The sequence below is a fragment of the Tasmannia lanceolata genome, unplaced genomic scaffold (assembly GCF_043159265.1).
Source record: "Tasmannia lanceolata isolate RefF3 unplaced genomic scaffold, GAP_Taslan_0.1 ptg000037l, whole genome shotgun sequence".
Lineage (NCBI taxonomy): Eukaryota > Viridiplantae > Streptophyta > Magnoliopsida > Canellales > Winteraceae > Tasmannia > Tasmannia lanceolata.
This window is the reverse complement of record NW_027518714.1, coordinates 700,860-719,392: the sequence shown is the minus strand read 5'-3', so window position 1 is coordinate 719,392 and position 18,533 is coordinate 700,860. Positions and strand designations below refer to the sequence as shown.

General features: G+C 37.9%; 2 protein-coding genes across 4 annotated transcripts; one reads left to right on the top strand and one right to left on the bottom strand.

Annotated features, from left to right (window-relative positions):
* Positions 1 to 528: 528 nt before the first annotated feature.
* On the bottom strand, positions 529 to 9,811 carry LOC143861908 (myosin heavy chain-like protein). Of its 3 annotated transcripts, XM_077372873.1 has the most exons (9): positions 9,585 to 9,808; positions 9,223 to 9,350; positions 6,705 to 6,761; positions 6,454 to 6,567; positions 6,292 to 6,360; positions 6,128 to 6,184; positions 1,985 to 2,140; positions 882 to 962; positions 529 to 802 (listed from the first exon to the last, which is right to left on the bottom strand). In XM_077372873.1, exons 1-9 carry the CDS (start codon positions 9,760 to 9,762, stop codon positions 737 to 739), a joined length of 906 nt encoding a protein of 301 aa, XP_077228988.1. In that variant the 5' UTR covers positions 9,763 to 9,808; the 3' UTR covers positions 529 to 736. The 3 variants fall into 3 exon arrangements, with proteins under 3 accessions (XP_077228988.1, XP_077228990.1, XP_077228989.1); XM_077372875.1 differs by lacking the exon at positions 1,985 to 2,140 and having other exon boundaries at positions 9,585 to 9,811; XM_077372874.1 differs by lacking the exons at positions 529 to 802; positions 882 to 962 and adding an exon at positions 970 to 1,800 and having other exon boundaries at positions 9,585 to 9,809.
* Positions 9,812 to 17,198: 7,387 nt separating this feature from the next.
* Positions 17,199 to 17,815, top strand: LOC143862486 (signaling peptide TAXIMIN 2-like). The gene is made up of 2 exons (XM_077373539.1): positions 17,199 to 17,435; positions 17,545 to 17,815. Exons 1-2 carry the CDS (start codon positions 17,338 to 17,340, stop codon positions 17,666 to 17,668), a joined length of 222 nt encoding a protein of 73 aa, XP_077229654.1. The 5' UTR covers positions 17,199 to 17,337; the 3' UTR covers positions 17,669 to 17,815.
* Positions 17,816 to 18,533: the final 718 nt, after the last annotated feature.

The following is an 18,533-nucleotide window of genomic DNA, read 5'->3' as shown; positions in this document are numbered from 1 at the left end:
TTATATGGTGGCCGACCTTGAAGTCCCGTCAAGGCAAGGTGGTACAACAGACGTACCACCCTTGATATTTGATCCAACAGCAGCCTCTTAAAAAGTGGGCTGCTGCTTGATCAAATATCAAGGTTGGTACCGTTTTGACAGTACTTGACAGTCGGGCACTATACAAAAACTCCGACAATAGAAACAACGTTTCTGTTTTTCCTGAATTTAAAATCAGAAAACTACGGGGTCATTTGGATACGCGAATTTTAGAATCCTGGATTTTCTCAAATTGTAGTTGGGAGATAAAAGAAGAAAGCGAGCAGCTGTCGTTTTCTGATTTCTAGCCCGCCCTTCTTTCTGACAGCAAGAGAGTTGGCGATCATCCCATGTTTCCAAGTTTTAGAAATCGTAGGATACGTGAGAGATTTCCAAGTTTTACATTGTTTTCAAGCTAAAACCTGGATTCTAAAATCAACGTATCCAAATGGCGAGAAATATGTTTACTATGTAGAATCAAGCTTAACTTTTTACAAGATTTACTCCGTATGCACAGAAAAATCGCACGGATCAATTGAATGTGAAATTTGCTTTCAAATTATTCCATGCAAAGCGTAAGATACACAGCTACTTAGGAATTGATAGACCAGGAAAAATACAACTGCTAAGAGTAGATGCCCGCAGAACTCAAAAAGGATATCCAGGCTATTGCATATCCTTACTCTTTTCTTCCATAAAGAATATGACCTCCCGCTGATCAGCTGAAAAATGACGTGAACAGAATCCAAGTGCCCATTATTGGGAAGGTGATTAGAGCAGAAGCCTGAAAACACACACAACAATTTCAGTCTACATGAAAAATCGGGGGGTAAAAAAGGAGAGGAACTGGAGTAAGAGTATACCACGAAGAATACCAACTCCTGGTTCACAAGAGCTGCAGTAAATTCATTCTGCTCCATCACCTCTTTCACATAACCTTGCAGCTGCAGAAATGATTGTTAATTTCCTCGGGGAAAGGTTATTTTTGCTAAACAATGATCTAAAGAAGACAATCAAATGGGTATTTATATTTCACAGCCATCATATTCTAGAGGATTCAATTCACACAAATTGGGAGAGTTTATAAGATTAGTGGCACTAGAAAATTGGTACCGAAGTGAAACAGCTAGAGAAACAGGAATTTCCAATAATTTCACCAGAGTATTCCCAAGAAGAAAAATAAAACTTAAAGAACAGGAGATGCAATGTTTGGATATCTTTTGGATAAGAAAAACGAAGGAAAAAGAATAAAAAAGGAGAGAAAAAATGTGGGAAAGCACTTTTCGTCTTATGGTTTTGTGAAGAATGTAAATTATTAGAACTTAAGGCATGAAGTGCACTGAGGATGAAATGGTGTTAGAATGTTGTAGGCTGGATTATTCCCTTAGCATTCAGAGTTTTGGGATACTCATATTTGGAGTCTGAAGGTACCAAGTCCATAAGACTAGTCCCTGAGGTTAGCAGTAGATTTGAGGAATACAATTGCAAGACTAAATACCTTCATTTAACACAGTTTCAATTGTAAGCCTAGATAACAACTAATCATTTTAGAGGAATTGACAGTTGAAAAGAAAAACATAACCAAGAGAATGGACATGATATATCACGTTTACTGAACCCCTCAAAAGAAAGAATCCTCAACTAACATATGTCCATGCAGTGATTAAAATTCTTCAAATAAAGCCAGCATAAAGGATTCTTCTGAAGGTATTTAGTCTTGCCATTGGATTCCTCAGTTGCAAGCAGAGATAACAACTCCAGTTACTTTGCAGGAATTGACACCTGACAACCCAATATCAAGAGATCATGGCTTATCATGTTTATTGCAGTAGTTAAAGAAATGACACTGAAACAACTAATGTGCGTTCAGTGATTTAAGTTCTATAAATAAAATGGAAAAAAATAAATTAATACTTAAAGAAGAAACAAACTAACAGCTAACAGTGGAAAAAGTAGAGGTTCACACCTCATGATGATATTTTTGGGCAGCTGACATAATTCTTTTGAATTGATGTGAAAACTGGGACAAGTACGGTCTCAAAACAAAATCGTCCCCAAATAAATTTGCATCCAGCACGCCAATTATTTTTTGGAGATGCCCTCCATGAAAGTCCTTGATGAACTGTATGTCAGCAGGAAGCATTAGGATAGATCTAATAAAGCCAAAGTAGCATTTTTCAAGCTTATAATATAAATAGACGATATTATAATGCAATACCAAGTCCACCACTGCTATCGGTACACCTACTACTGTCACTGCTTGCTCCTACTACTACAGTACTACTGTTAATGCTACTTTGCATGGATGACCTAACCTGGTTGCATGCTTACAGAGACAGGGAAAGGTAAGTCCTGTTCTTCCAGGCAACCGATCTTATTCTTACTCACATGTCACCGCTCTTATGCTTAGTCACATGCCACCAAGCCATAGTTGCATCAACTAGGTGTTCTGTACTTGCATGCACCTTAATGCGTGACCCGGTTTTTTATTTATATGCCTACCTCTATGAAAAGTCATGTGAATATGTTTCCCCATTTTTATTTTTATTTGAAATGGTATGCAAAATGAATATGTAGAAGCTTAGTGTTCAGGTGGTGATTGAGAAATGTCTTTTTTTTTTTTGAATAAAAGAGAAATGTTATTTTGATCTGGATACTCCAATTCAATAAGGATTATCAGGTGGTCACAATTGGTGTTTATCCAATCTTGAGGCAGGTACACAGACACAACCAAATTTTGCGATATTATTGCTCAAAGAAAAAGTTTGTGGAGCATGACTAACAATTTTGCCTCTAAAATTAAAGAATAATTTTTTATAAGGGTAATAGCAGTACCAGACTAGGGAATCATGGGCCAGGTGTCGACGAGCTTCTACTATGGCGGAAGTTCAAGCTATTCTACCAGGCATTCGCTTGCTGGATGTGAGGGAGATGGATCATGTAGAAGTGGGGGGAGATTCCAGAATGTCATTAACTGGATAGTCAATGGATCAAACTACCGTTGGAGGAGTGTAGACACAATTAAAGAAATACCGGATAGATCGGACGGGTACACAGTCAATTTCAGCATATTTGGAGATCTGAAAACAATGAGGCAACCCACTTAGCTCACTTTGGAGTTAACAGAAATGCCCTGGGAGTTTTTGATCCCCGCCCCCCTGGCCCAATTTTTATTTCTGCTTGTTTGTGTTGACCATCTCTTTTCTCGTCCGTTTAGCCTCTTTTTATTTGTCTAATGAATATAATTACCATTAAAAAAAAAATGAAGCCAGGCAATGAACTTTTTATGGCATTCCTTATGAGGACTTGCAGACTACATATGGGTCAAATTTCATCAGCTTTGAATCTCTAACAGAAGAATGATTTCATAGTGTAAGACTGCATCTTGTAGCCGAGGAGCTAGCGACCGGCGGGGAGAGCTGCCGGAGAAGACTACCGTCTCTCTCTCTCTCTCTCTCTCTCTCTCTCTCTCTCTCTCTCTCTCTCTCTCAAAATGCAGCCGAAGGACTATCGTGCACGGTTAGGGGCGCACAATAGCTCAAGGTCTTCGAGCGAGATTTTTGAAAATCGAAATCGCCAGATGGGATGAGGTGGAGAACTTTGTGTGGCATGGCAGACATGTTTCATGACTTGGTGGGGCCCACAAATATGAAAATTATGTTTGGATCCGATACAAGTTAGGCCATTGGGTAATGTAATGGGGGATGGGTAGCATATAACTGATATGTAAGCTAATCCTACTGTATGTAGGGGGACGTTACTATTGTAGCCTGTTAGGGGACAACTTGTCCCTTATTTGGCACCTTTTGGAATAATAAATGTCAATTTTCATTAAAAAAAAAGGACTGCATCTTGCATCTGTGTGACCCAATTTATAAATGCAAAGAACAAAACATTAGTTTTAAGTCTCCAACCAGAGAGGTTTGAGCTTCAAAGAGCTCACACCCTAAACTTATCCAAGGGATTACGTATGTGAGAACCTAAGTTGTCGATTTTTGTTTCATTTATCGTTTCAGTTTGGTTAGTGGAATGGAACATTTCGGTGTTTCAGTAGTTCGTTTCGGAAAAGACGCTACGATTGGAGATTTTTTTAATATTTAAATTTTTTTAAAAATCCAAAAATGAAAAATTGCTAGAAAAGTATAAGAAATTATTATAGGAACCAAATTTAACAAATTCATGTTTGGGGAGGAAAAAAAAAAGAAAATACCCTTCAAAGTTCAAACATTTATAAAACAGTCAAAACGACTAAAAATTAAGGGTAAACGGGTAAAAAACAAAAAAAAAGGCCTTTGAGGGGCAAAGCTGTAATTGTTTTTTAAAAAAATAAGTGTTTCGGCCAAAACAAGGACAACATAATGAAATTCTAGCCGAAATGGAACAGAAGGCTTTTCTGTTCCATTTCTCATGTCGGAACGGTGAGAACTAAGGAAAACCCAAGAAGGCAAAACAATCAAGAAAAAGTTCCATTGGGATTTGTTTTATTGTAGGTATGCTCCTGCATGGGTGCATGACTCAAGTCACTGTTACTTAGCCTTCTGATGTGCAAGCATTGAGAGCCACTGCAGTTTTGGTACATATCGAGTGTGCAATTCTTCAAGGCATACTCTCTGACATTGATACTTAGTCGTTTGAAGTTCAAGCCTAAAGAGCCACTGCAGTTTTGGAGCAATTTGAGTGTGCAATTCCTCAAGGCGTGTGTCATTCCTTTAAGTCTCCCATGAGAAGACAAAAGCATACAGGGGTTACATGGCATTTCATTGGGCTTCCTTTGCAAAGAGGATCAGACTTGGGTATCTTCATAAGGGTTGTTGACAAATATAGAAGCTACCATTTATATTCGAAGGAATTTTGCTGTTCTCATTTTCAGTAAAATTAATTCAGCCTATAGTGGTCACTGACAAAATTTACAGGCTCATATGTTGGAAAACAATAAAAGAATTAGGTGAGCTTGTTCCTAGAGATTCAGTACCCAGGGGTTGCAACCATGAGGCTGTGGGTTTGACCTATTTCTTCTAATATTGTGTTAGGATAGTGGTTTATATAATTTCTGGCGCATAAATAAAACATTTAGACGCACCCTTGACCATAGGCTACAGACTACAGTATTGAGATCATAGGTTTGATGTTTTGAACTTAGGATACCCACCACATACTCAACTCAACTCAACTCAACTCAAATCAACTCAACTAAGGCTTTGTCCCAAACCAGTTGGGGTCAGCTAATGAAACCTTTAGAAAATTTTCATGAAGAAGGTGAAAGGATCTACCCGGGTCAAATTGACTAAGTCTAATCCTGACACTAGTTGGGTTCGTCTGCATGGATCATTTTCTTCCATTCTCTCCTATCCAAGGTCATGTTCTCTGTTATGTTCCTAACCCTCAAGTCTTTTATCACTGTTTCTACCCAAGTTGTTTTTGGCCTGCCCCTACCTCTTTTTACTCCATTAACTTGGCACGAGTCACTTCTTCTCACTGGAGCATAAAAAAGGGAAAAAAAAGATATAACTGTCTGCCTGAAACAGCTCTGATGCGTCTATACAAGTCTGTTAGCAGCAATAAGATGAGCTTTTGTGAAACTGAACTCCAACAACTTATTTTCAGAGGAACTTTAATTTTCTCTTGTGGTATTGCTTCAGTGCATCAAGTAGAGAATGTAGTTTTCTGGCACATACATTGATAGTAAGTGAAAATAGAAATATTAGGGTTGAATTCCCAGTGCTCAGGATTATGCTAAGGCCACACAGTTTGATCCATGGATACCTAACAAATAAGAAAAGAAATACACTTTGCTAGATGCATGAATACACCTTTTCTGGCACATAGAAGAAAACAATCCAGATGCATGAATCCACCTTTGCTAGCAGCTAGAATTTAGAATTTGTTATATTGAACTAACAACTGTGATATGGCTAATTGGAACGACCCAAATTGTTGCAAAGCGAAACTATAGTTGTTATCATGGTAATTTAATATTCAAGTGTAATCATTTCATGCACATGTGGCAATCTACAGGGTATGCTTCTCCCAAATGTACTTGCAGAAAGAATCCTTGGAGGTTTCAACAAGGAAACATAATGAAAATTCTGGGACCAATTAAGTATAGTACCTTAAGGAGTATGAATTTGTCAGACTCTGCTTTCCTAAGAGCTCTTAACATTCTCACCTAATGGAAAAAATCAGCCAGACAAATGCACACAAGAACATTAATAAGCTCATGTAGTTTCAGACTTATTAACAACATATACTACACATATTTCAATTAGAACATACTTGTGTTAGTTGAAGTGCCTGTTCAAGTTGCCGAATCTGGATCCATTGCTCTGTAACAATGTTCTCCATCTGTCAATAAAAAATAACAACATGATGTATAGCCATAGTATATTACCAGTTTTCTCTTCATGACATTATATGTGAGTGAGGCAGTAAGCTTACCTGTTCAACCTCTGAAGCTACCGCTTCTAATTTGTCCTCAGCATCGCTTGCTCGAGCTTCTAAAATATGAAGTTTAAAATTGTTCTTTCTTGACACATCCCAGAGGTGTCGCACCTAAGCATTCTTGTTATCCACTTCCCAAATAAGTGGAATTTTCAGCAGCAACTAAAAGTTTGCCATCCTAACATTTATTGGAAGTAGAACAGGAATACTTTATGAATAAAATTCAATTAATGGAAGCACAGACAAACCTCCTCTTCTAGCTCTTCAACTCTTTCTTTCAAATCTGATGAGCCACCTACCAATTGCTGCAAATATATGATTGAGTCATGTAGATCATATATATAGGAAGCAATGAAGCATGATACAGATAATCAATATTAACATTAGACTCAAATATAGATCAATTAACTTTATATCCAAATAAAATCATATGTTATCCGCGAATGAGACCACAATAATTTTCGAAATCTTAGGATAATATGAAGGGGACTGTGGAGTGTGTATCAATTAGAAGCATGATACAGATAATCGATATTAACATTAGACTCAAATATAGATCAATTAGCTTTATATCCAAATAAAATCATATGTTTTCCGCGAATGAGACCACATTAATTTTTGAAATCTTAGGATAATATGAAGGGCACTGTGGAGAGTGTATCAATTCTGAAAGATATTTAGAGAGGGATTCATTTGGCAATTGTACAGGAATCCCACAACATTTACACAAAAGAATGCACGTATATTAGAAAATTTAAGAATAAAGTTAAACTTTCATAATGAATGTATATAGAAAATTTAAGAATTATGTTAGAATTTCATATTTCATTAAAGACACACATGCCTTGAATGCAACCACGCCTCTCTTTGACCAAATATCCACTCAATTTAACTTCCCAGTCTGAGTTATTTAATGCCTCCTAAGGCTTTGTTCCCAATTTTCTTTTAGAAATGAGCTCATTCATGCATCTTGTAGTTTCCGTCCACACCATTGACATAGAAGATTTGAAAAACCATTTATCTTGATCTTCACGAGAGAAAAAAGTATATAAAAACCAATCAACACACCAGCTGCAATGAAAATCTGATTCAATGGCATAAAGGTCCGCTTCAACCTATGGGGTCTTCCTTAGGCTGCATGCTCCCCTCTCAGTCTGTCACCTTCTGCTAATCTCCGAAAAGTGACAGTACCATATAAAATTCTAGACTCCCAAGGAATAACATTTCATCATGTCTAACCTGGTACAACTGACAGCTTGTTATAGACTAATATTAGCAACTGATAGCTTGTTATAGACTAATCACCGAAAAGTGACAGTACCATATAAAATTCTAGACTCCCAAGGAGTAACATTTCATCATGTCTAACCTGGTACAACTGACAGCTTGTTATAGACTAATATTAGCATTCTTTATAATGCATTCAATTGAGGATTTTTTTAATGATTGGGGCAGGGAGTTCTTCATAAATCTAAAGACAATCTTAAAGCACCCAATAAACCATTTATAAGGGAAGACAAACAAGATCCCATGTCTCATGCTTTTAACGCTAGCCGAATATTTTGTTCTGCACTAACAAATACTTCTAAGATAATGCCTCACACAGGAAGGGAATTGTCAAGAAATGAATAAAGGCAAATGGATCAAGGCATATAGAGGGTATTGTGGGGGAACAAAATCACTCAATTGTAAAATTGGAACACCCTACCTCTAGAAAAAAAAGAAAAGAATAAAGTAGGCCTGATTTTTAAGTAAGAGGAGCAAGGATTGCTGTCACTGTCTGACGACAATAAAGGTGTATGTAGTTTTCTGTTAAATTTTGACAATGTGATGTTTAGCTTAGTATTGATCCTCTGATTTTAGTTAATCATGTTCCTTTTCTTCGCCTTTTCACCAAAAAAACAAGAATCATTTCAACAATTACTTTATCTATTGTTATAGACAAAAATCTTGATTTAGTATGCACCTACTGGCCATCACTTGATCTTTGGTTTTTTGATTGAACCAACAAAGGAAATTTGGACATAAGGTTGTGGAGATGATTTTCACATTTATGGAACCATTATCATTCTAGAAGATGCGGGGTTGCTGGGTATTAAAGTTTAAAGCAGACCTGGAGGTTCAAACTCATCACTTCTGTTCTCCAAGTATCCAATAACATTATCACACATTAAGTTGTACGGGAGGGGAGGACTCTATCCAAACAAGGAAGGTGGACTTTCAATGATATAATTTGTTTTCTTCAAGGTTGGGGTTCATTATAGCTTCTCGCATTTGAAGAGAAGCAGATACATGGCTGATGAGTAAGGATATATATTTTGAATGAGTCATACATTCTGTGATTTAATTACTAGAGAGTAGTGTTCAGACAACCACTTAATACAGATAAACAAGACAAAACCTAAAGCTTCTAGTTACTCCATTGCCTTATTAAGAGCTTCAAAACGAGAATTTTCACTATGTGCAAGAATAAAATCTAAGGCACTAAGATATTCCCACGTGCACAAAAAAGAAGAACAATATACCATGTTCATAAAAGTAGGGCATTTGAAGCATATAGTTTCACATTGCGCCCTGCACTCTCATATCAATACCATTAAATGGGTAAAAAGAAAGAGCACTCTATCAGGGCTCGTGCGAAGGGGGAAAAAAAAGAAAAAGAAAAACAGAGTTCTCTATGCGAATACAAGATGACAAAAGCTAAAACATGTATCAATTTAGCCAAGACAAATTTCACTATAGCATCTCGGAATTGACAAAACAGACCTTAATATCGAGCAGAGCATTTTGAAGAAATTCAATCTTATGAGCCATATCCACAGTTAGCTTCTCTTTTGCTTCAAGATCCAGGGCTTTCATATTTAAATTTTTGGTGTTTTCCTCTAGGATGGATTCTGCATTACCATGTAAACTAGATATTAACAGCTAAAATCAAACAAAGAACATCCATAGGAACGGAGATAACAAATAATTTATCGCAATCAATTGGCCAACCGAATCCTAAAAACCCTAACAGAAATTTATGCCGTCGCATTCATTCATTGTTTAGATTAGGAAAAACTGAAATTAAAGAGAATAAGAAAAAAAGGGTAGGTAGAAGGGAGGGGGGAAAAAGGAAGAAGAATCACCGAATCGAGAGATCTTCAGCTTCGTCTCTTCGAGTTGGCAGGAGATCACGTCGTTGTCCGGATCTCTGCAGACAGCTTGAGGATGGTGGAGAATGGTGGGTTTGATCTCGAATTGAGCGAAAGCGGATCGGAAGACGAAGAGATGGAGGGGGAGAAGAACGAAGAGATGAAACCCCATCAATTTTTTTCTAAACCACTAGTTTGCTACTTCACTTCGCCGACTGAACGATTATAAGTCGGAAGTCATATATTCGCCCCCATTTCTTCCTTGGGACAGCCCACTCTAGTGAAAGTTGTCGTACTGGCGTTGGCGTTCTTGTCCGATGATGCATGGGTAATGGGCCCCAACCTACTATTGTTGTCGTCCATCAAATGGATGGTTTGGATCACCCTGTCGTGGGGGCTGTCTTGTGGTCCATCAAATGGACGGTTTGGATCACTATGGTGTGGTACTTTTTGAAAAATACTAGACCACAAGGGCTCACACCATATAAAAAGTCGTGGAATGGAGTGATTTTATGACTAGTGTTTGCACGGGGGAGTGGCCTAGGAAAGAAAAGAGAAACATGAGGTGAAAGATGGTGAGCCCCACAGCTTGGATGGAGATGGTGCCAGCCATCACATGAAAACATGAGGCATAATATGGGCCCTATTTGTTAGATAAATAATTCTGTATCTGTTGGAAAGAAAAAGCAGTAACCAGTTTGCTTCAAGGCGCGAAATCGCTTTCCTTAAGACAGATTTCGCCCCCACTAGAAGTGTGCAAAGGGGATCCGCGAACTGCCTCCAAGATACAATGAAGCCAGTAGAAATGTCCTACTAATTTGACGACGCTATGCACAAGCGGAGTCAAATCCGAAATGCCCTTAGAATCTTACAAGCCTGAGAGAATCAGTCTAATTTCTGTTACTGCAGTATAACAGTAATTAGATAAACAATAAGAAAATAGTTTAGTAAAACGAATTTTGGTGGGAGCAAGAAAGAGAGTAAAATGCACTAGAAGTCTTAAGAATTTATCCAGAAATGGGTAAATTCGATTGTACTTTGAAATGGTTGGGTTCTGCAACTTTTATAGAGCCTCTGGTGTCTTTTCAGTGTGAAAAGCACCCCTGTATAGAGTCTTTCCAGATCGGTTTGAATTCTGGCCGTTAGATCGCTCCCATACGCGATTCAACTAACCGTTAGATGATCCATCTATGGTACAGATCGCACCCCTTAGATCCTTGACCGTTGGGAAGGGACACAACCCAATGGATCGCACCCACTGACCGTTGGAGCACTGGGCCCACTGGGCCGACCGTTGTGCTCGAATCAAAGCCCAACCCAATCGAACTATTCGACACTGGGCTTGGGCTTGATGGGCCTTTGAACTATTCGGCCCACCCACTAGACCGATCCACAATCGTCTAGATCCAACGGTCCAGATCAGATCTGGAAAAATTAAAGGCTCCAATCGCTCCTCGCTACGATGCGGCGTGCGAAGTGCAAAGTGCGCCTAAAAAAGCGCCACTATGCGCCCTATAGCCCATTGCCCACGCCGCGCGTGCGTATGCGCGTGCGCGAACGGTGCGTTGCACCGTCCCGCGGGTCCAACCATGGGTTCAACCCAATGTGCAATCAAACAAGTAATAGAAAAGTGTAGTGCTTTATAAGCCTTTCTCTTTCTTTTCTCTCATCCGATTTGGGACTATCTTTTCAACTACATTACACTATTCTCTTTCTCTTGCAAAAAAGCAACTATTTCCAAAGAAAAGTTTTTCTTTTTCCAAAACACACTTAAAGAAAATATTTTCCAAAAATTGTTTTGACCAAAAACACTTGATTTTGAAAAATCTTTAACAATCCCCCACCATTTTCAAAATCAAAAAAAGATTTTCTCATCAGGCTTGGAATTTTTATGCATAAATAAAGGTATCTTTCGATTTGAACCTTTACTTAGTGAAAACATATCAAAGTTAACCAGAATTGCATAGTAGACATGTCTTTGAACTAGCGATTCTATTTGGTTAACCGGACACATCTCACACATAAGAATTTATCTCTTTAGGCAATTTCTAAAAAACCGACACATGAATTGGCCTTGTGTCTATATCTTGGTTTCATGAGTGCTCTAGAAACTAGCCAGGTCTCATAGGAAGCGGCACCACTCCCACACTCACATAGGTAGACTTATCAAGAGTGCCCCTGTAACTATAACACTCCAACACTTTGTTATAAGTCTATTAAGAGCTCAAATGCTCAGCCTTTCCCTTTTATACATTACAGGTACCAAGCACTTTACCTTGGGATGGAAATATAATATATATTATAGTGCTTGCAATCACTCCATATGATGTACTTTGACTCATTGAACTCAAGACTTGATATTTATTCAAGTGTTGAGTCGAGGTTCCATCATTGGTGACTATTTGGTAATGGCTTTAACCCCATCCCTAATGATGTTTTACACACCATATCTCTCGCAAGAGCTTTAGTAAATGGATCAGCCAAATTTTGGCTTGATCTCACAAAATCAATAGTTACTACTCCATTAGTAAGTAACTCTCTCACAGTACTGTGTCTAGGTCCTATATGCCTGGACTTACCATTATAAACATGATTATATGCCCTTGATAGTGTGGCCTGACTATCACAGTGGACATAAATCGATGGCATAGGATTAGGCCATAACGGAATTTCCAATAACAAATTCTGAAGCCATTCCGCCTCTTTACAACATGCTGCCAGAGCTATAAACTCTGCTTCCATAGTGGATGTTGAAATGCATGTTTGTTTCTTAGAGGCCCAGGAGACTGCTCCCCCACCAAGGGTGAAAATCCACCCACTGGTTGATGTATGATCTATACGCTCAGTTATCCAACTAGCGTCAGTGTATCCTTCTATTACAGTTGGATACCCACCATAACATAAACCATAGTCTATAGTTTTCTTTAAATATTTTAATACTCTATAGACTGCATTCCAATGAGAGAAATTTAGATTACTGGTAAACCTACTAAGCTTACCCACAGCAAATGCTATGTCTGGCCTAGTACAGGTCATAGCATACATAAGGCTACCAATCACACTAGCATACCCTAGTTGAGAAATAGTCCTTCCAGAATTAATATATAACTTCCCACTAGGATCAAAAGGAGTTGAAGCAGGTGAACAATCAAAATGATTAAACTTTTTAAGAACTTTTTCAATATAATGTGACTGGGTTAGAATCAAACTACTGTTATGTCTTATGATTCTTATACCCAAGATCACATCTGCTTCACCCATATCTTTCATATCAAAGTTTTGAGATAAAAATAATTTAGTACTTTGAATACATTCAAAATCTGTACTAAATATTAACATATCATCAACATATAAACATATAATAACACCACTACCACCTTTAAAGTTACTATATACACATTTATCTGACTCATGAATTCTATAACCATTAGAGACTAACACCTTATCAAATCTTTCATGCCATTGCGTAGGAGCTTGCTTTAGGCCATATAAAGATTTGACTAATTTACAGACTTTATGCTCTTGACCAGGTAAAATGAAACCTTCAGGTTGTTCCATATACACTTCTTCATCAAGTTCACCATTTAAGAATGTTGTTTTAACATCCATTTGGTGAATGTGAAGTTTGTATATGGAAGCAAGAGCAATCAAGACTCTAATGGTAGAAATCCTAGCAACGGGTGCATATGTATCAAAATAATCAATTCCGGGTTTTTGAGTAAACCCTTTGGCAACTAACCTAGCTTTAAACTTTTCTATAGTTCCATCTACTTTGATCTTCTTTTTGAAGATCCACTTACACCCAATAGGTTTAGATCCAGGTGGTAGATCAACTAAATACCAAGTCTTATTACCCATAATAGAATCCATTTCGTCATTAATTGCTTCTTTCCAAAAAGTGACATCCTGTGACTTTATGGCTTCCGTATAGGTTTGAGGGTCACTTTCTACATTTAAATCTAACATTATAGAAGATTTGAGTTTTTCTCTTGTCCCTTCTACTAGGTAAGTAACAAAGTCAGGACCAAAACTCTTTTCACTTCTATCTCTTTTACTTCTTCTTATTTCACTAGGTTCACCATCTTTTGTTTGTGGTTCTAAAGAAAGTTCCACAGAATTACTAGGCTGAACTTCTTTTGGAATTGAAGTGAACCTATTCTCATAGAAGAAGGCATCTCTAGATTCAATTATTGTATTAATTTGTAGAAAATCATTAGGTTCTATAACTAGAAACCTATATGCCTTACTATGGCTAGCATATCCTAAAAAAATACACTCTATACCCTTCTCACCTAATTTTCTTAATTTAGGTTTAGGAACTTTAACAATGGCTCTACAACCCCAAACTTTAAGATAATTCAAGTTTGGTTTTCTTTTCTTCCAAAGCTCATAAGGGGTTACATTATTCTTTTTACTTGGTACCCTATTCAATATGTAACAAGCAGTAAGTAATGCTTCACCCCAAAAACTTTTATTCAAACCAGATTTAACAAGCATAGCATTAACCATTTCAGTTAAAGTTCTATTTTTTCTTTCTGCTACAGCATTTTGCTGTGGTGTATAAGGGGCAGAAGTTTCATGAACTATGCCCACTGATTCACAGAAAAGAGGAAAATGGTATTCACCACCCCTATCAGATCTAAGGCATTTAATGCATGTTTCACATTGGTTTTCTACTTCTGTTTTATAAACCTTAAACTTTTCCAACACTTCATCTTTATGACTAAGTAAATATACATAGCAAAATTTAGTAAAATCATCTATAAAAGTAACAAAATACTTTTTACCTCCCTTGGTAGGAACACTATGTATATCGCATACATCGCTATGTACAAGGTCTAACAGATTAGAAGTTCTATCTACTGAGGGAAATGGTTTAGTTATTAATTTAGTTTGCATACATATTTTGCATTTATCTACTAAATCAATTTCACATTTTGGAATTAAATCTAACTTAACCATATCATGCATTTTCCTAGTATTAACATGTCCTAAACGATTATGCCATAAAGATAAAGAGTCAACAACATAAGCAAAGACATTCACTTTATTGATATTGAGTTTAAACATCCCTTCATACATATATCCCTTTCCAACAAAGGTACCCCCCTTAGAAAGAATGAATTTGTCAAATTCAAATACGAGCTTGAAGCCATTCTTGTTAAGAATGCTTCCAGAAACTAAATTCTTTCGCACTTCAGGTACATGAAAGACATCGGTAAGAGTGAGGCGCTTGCCGGATGTAAATTCCAGTTCTACTTTGCCTCTTCCTTTGACTTCTGCCGTCGACGAATTGCCCATGTAAAGGACACTTCCATCTTCAACCGTTTCATAGGTCGAAAACAGATTCCTGTCTTTGCAGACATGCCTCGTCGCACCCGAGTCAATCCACCAATCATTGCCATCTTCAAGAATATTTGCTTCTGAAATCATGGCCACAAACTTGTTGTTGTCTGTTGGTGTTCCCGACTTCTTATCTTTAAGAAGTCGACATTCACTCTTGTAGTGGCCTGGTTTGCCACAATTGAAACAAGCACCCTTCCTTTTCTTATTCTTATTATTCTTCTTGTCAGGGTGTTTGTTTCTCTTCCGATTGCCTTTCCCTTGTTGGTTTGGTTTATTGACATTTTCCACCAAGTGTATCTTAGAGGAAGAATTCTCATGATCATCTTTATGATCTCTAATCCTTGACTCTTCCTCAATCCTGAGGCATAGAGCCAAGTCATCAAGAGAAATCTCCTCTTTCTTGTGTTTAAGACTTTTTCTAAATTCTTTCCAACTTGGCGGAAGTTTGTCAATAATCGACGGAATTATAAAGGAATCATCAAGTAAAATGCCTTGCAAATGAATTTGACTCACCATGTGTTGGATTTCATGCAGTTGATCAATAACAGGTCTATCATCTACCATGCGATAATTCAGGAAACGACTCACAGAGAATTTTTTGCTGCTAGCATCCTCCGCCATGTACTTCGCTTTGAGTGCGTTCCAAATCTCACTTGCCGATCCCATTCCTGATATATGTCGAACAAAGTATCCGACATAGCATTGAGGATGTGCCCTTTGCAGATGTAATCATCTTGTTCCCATTTCATTCTTGCACGAGCCTGCGCTAATGTCTCATTTTCAACTGTTGTCGGCCTTGGGGATGTGAGAACTCGAACTACTTTGGGCGACGTAAGGATGAAGTGCAACTTCTTCTGCCATCGCTTGAAATTCCCTTTGTCAAATCGCTCAAGTTTGACAAAGTCTTGGGACATTTGACGGATTGAGTACAACGCCATTGAAGCAAAGATAAATCTGTCTTAAGATTGTTAGATAAATAATTCTGTATCTGTTGGAAAGAAAAAGCAGTAACCAGTTTGCTTCAAGGCGCGAAATCGCTTTCCTTAAGACAGATTTCGCCCCCACTAGAAGTGTGCAAAGGGGATCCGCGAACTGCCTCCAAGATACAATGAAGCCAGTAGGAATGTCCTACTAATTTGACGACGCTATGCACAAGCGGAGTCAAATCCGAAATGCCCTTAGAATCTTACAAGCCTGAGAGAATCAGTCTAATTTCTGTTACTGCAGTATAACAGTAATTAGATAAACAATAAGAAAATAGTTTAGTAAAACGAATTTTGGTGGGAGCAAGAAAGAGAGTATAATGCACTAGAAGTCTTAAGAATTTATCCAGAAATGGGTAAATTCGATTGTACTTTGAAATGGTTGGGTTCTGCAACTTTTATAGAGCCTCTGGTGTCTTTTCAGTGTGAAAAGTACCCATGTATAGAGTCTTTCCAGATCGGTTTGAAGTGCAAAGTGCGCCTAAAAAAGCGCCAATAAAGCGCCACTATGCGCCCTATAGCCCATTGCCCACGCCGTGCTTGCGTGTGCGCGAACGGTGCGTTGCACCGTCCCGCGGGTCCAACCATGGGTTCAACCCAATGTGCAATCAAACAAGTAATAGAAAAGTGTAGTGCTTTATAAGCCCTTCTCTTTCTTTTCTCTCATCCGATTTGAGACTATCTTTTCAACTACATTACACTATTCTCTTTCTCTTGCAAAAGCAACTATTTCCAAAGAAAAGTTTTTCTTTTTCCAAAACACACTTAAAGAAAATATTTTCCAAAAATTGTTTTGACCAAAAACACTTGATTTTGAAAAATCTTTAACACTATTTATCCATGTCTTTGAGTGGAGTTGGTGGGATCCATCCTATATTCCTATAAAAAAAATAGTGTTAAATGGTGGGCTCCTTTAATCCCAGCTTACCCATCCAAAACAAAGTTCATGATTTGATTAGGCAAGGCTTAATTTTTTCTCATTTCACTACAAAAAATTATTATTATTTCAAAACGAATTTTCTGCACCCACCACGCGCTTTCAAATTTGAAAAATGCAAGAAAAGTCAACAACACGAATCTGAAGAAGTTTATGTCTCTTCCCTTTTCAACGGTTCAACCCGGTTAATCCGCGGTCAAAAAAGGCAAACGGGAAAAGGACGAAAATACCCACACTCTTTCTGCTTTATGTACGAATTCGCACTCCTTATTCTGGGTAATTTGGTAATTGTAAAGTGCCCACGTTTGTTAGTTTGGGTTGAAGAGAAGAGAGGAGAGAAAGTTTTGGGAAGTTTCCTTCCTGAGTTAGACGACGGTTATCTGTCATTGACAAACACAAACAGAATTCCTAACCCCGAAAACCATATCGAGAAATATCAGAACGCGGTTTGCGGGAAGAAGAAGAAGAAGAGAAAATAGTGATGGCAGATTGCAGGCCTTTGGGTTTCTTGATCGGATTGCCCTTTGCTTTTCTCGCCTTGATTTTGGCCCTTGTGGGTGCAGTCATTTGGGTCCTCGGGTAAGTTTTTCTTCTTCTTCTTCTCTGCTTTATCTAATACGTACACCATCATTCCATGTAGAGTCCCACTCTTATCAAATTATGTTCCCCTGTTAAATTTCCATTACAGGACGGTGCTGAGTTGCTTGTGCCCTTGCTGCATCTGTTGTACTGGATTAGCGAATTTAGCCGTGGCTCTTATAAAGCTTCCTGTTAGGGTGATTAGATGGTTTACTCAACAGATTCCTTGTTGATTTTTCATTTTCTATTATTATGATTTTTAATATGTGACGATGTTGATTATTTATGAGTTTGATTGGTGGGAGATGAGAGGTTTATTGAATGGAAATGGCTTCATGGACGAAAGAGGAGAAAATCTTTGCCAAGGTTTACCATATAAATTTTCAAAATTTTTCATTCATAATAAGATTTTCAGTAGAAGGCATTTTTTGGGTCCTACATATATGTGATGAGATCAAGACCATTGATCTTGTAAAACATTCACAGAGGTCTTGGTCGCTCGCTTGATGATTTTTCTTTTCTTGGCGGAACCCTAAACGAGGCTTGATGGATCAACGACTTAGAATCATCCAACCAGTGTGTTCTCAATGGCATTTGGTCGCACTTTTATGGTTACAGTTGGGATCGACGGATCGGAAAATGCAAACTCCCTTTTATGCCTAAAAGATACTTATGCCACATTTCTGTCTTGTTTATGAGATCATATCTGTTAATCCAAACGATAATCATAAGGCTGGTCAAATGGCAGTTGATTCTGTAGTGGAATATTGGGTTGCCAAGGCCTCAACCTTAACCCAACCCAAAATTAAATCGGGTTTGCTTTTCCCAACCCAAATTAAATTTGGGTTGAACCCGTCATGTTGGGGTTGAGCCCGACCTAAGTTGCACCCCTACATATGTCGCATGTCCATTTTCTTTCCCAATTGCTTGTGGATTGTATGTTTCTTCTGTAGAGATGATCGTACACGAAAATGCTTGAAGGATTGATGCTGTTATGCTCCTTCCTACTTAAGAGACATATAGGGGACCCACTTTTGCCTAGTGTATGTAATCAGATCGGTTGATCCAAATGGCAAAGCTGTGGAGAACACCTTTGAT

What these genes read in the sequence shown, in the direction of transcription:
- LOC143862486 (XM_077373539.1), top strand. Translation starts at nt 17,338, where the DNA reads ATGGCAGATTGCAGGCCTTTGGGTTTCTTGATCGGATTGCCCTTTGCT. An exon ending in GCAGTCATTTGGGTCCTCGG is followed by an intron (nt 17,436 to 17,544) that starts GTAAGTTTTTCT and finishes TTTCCATTACAG; the next exon opens with GACGGTGCTGAGTTGCTTGT.
- LOC143861908 (XM_077372873.1), bottom strand. Translation starts at nt 9,762, where the DNA reads ATGGGGTTTCATCTCTTCGTTCTTCTCCCCCTCCATCTCTTCGTCTTC. An exon ending in GCTGAAGATCTCTCGATTCG is followed by an intron (nt 9,351 to 9,584) that starts GTGATTCTTCTT and finishes ATGGTAATGCAG; the next exon opens with AATCCATCCTAGAGGAAAAC. An exon ending in CCCAAAAATATCATCATGAG is followed by an intron (nt 963 to 1,984) that starts GTGTGAACCTCT and finishes TCATTTCTGCAG; the next exon opens with CTGCAAGGTTATGTGAAAGA.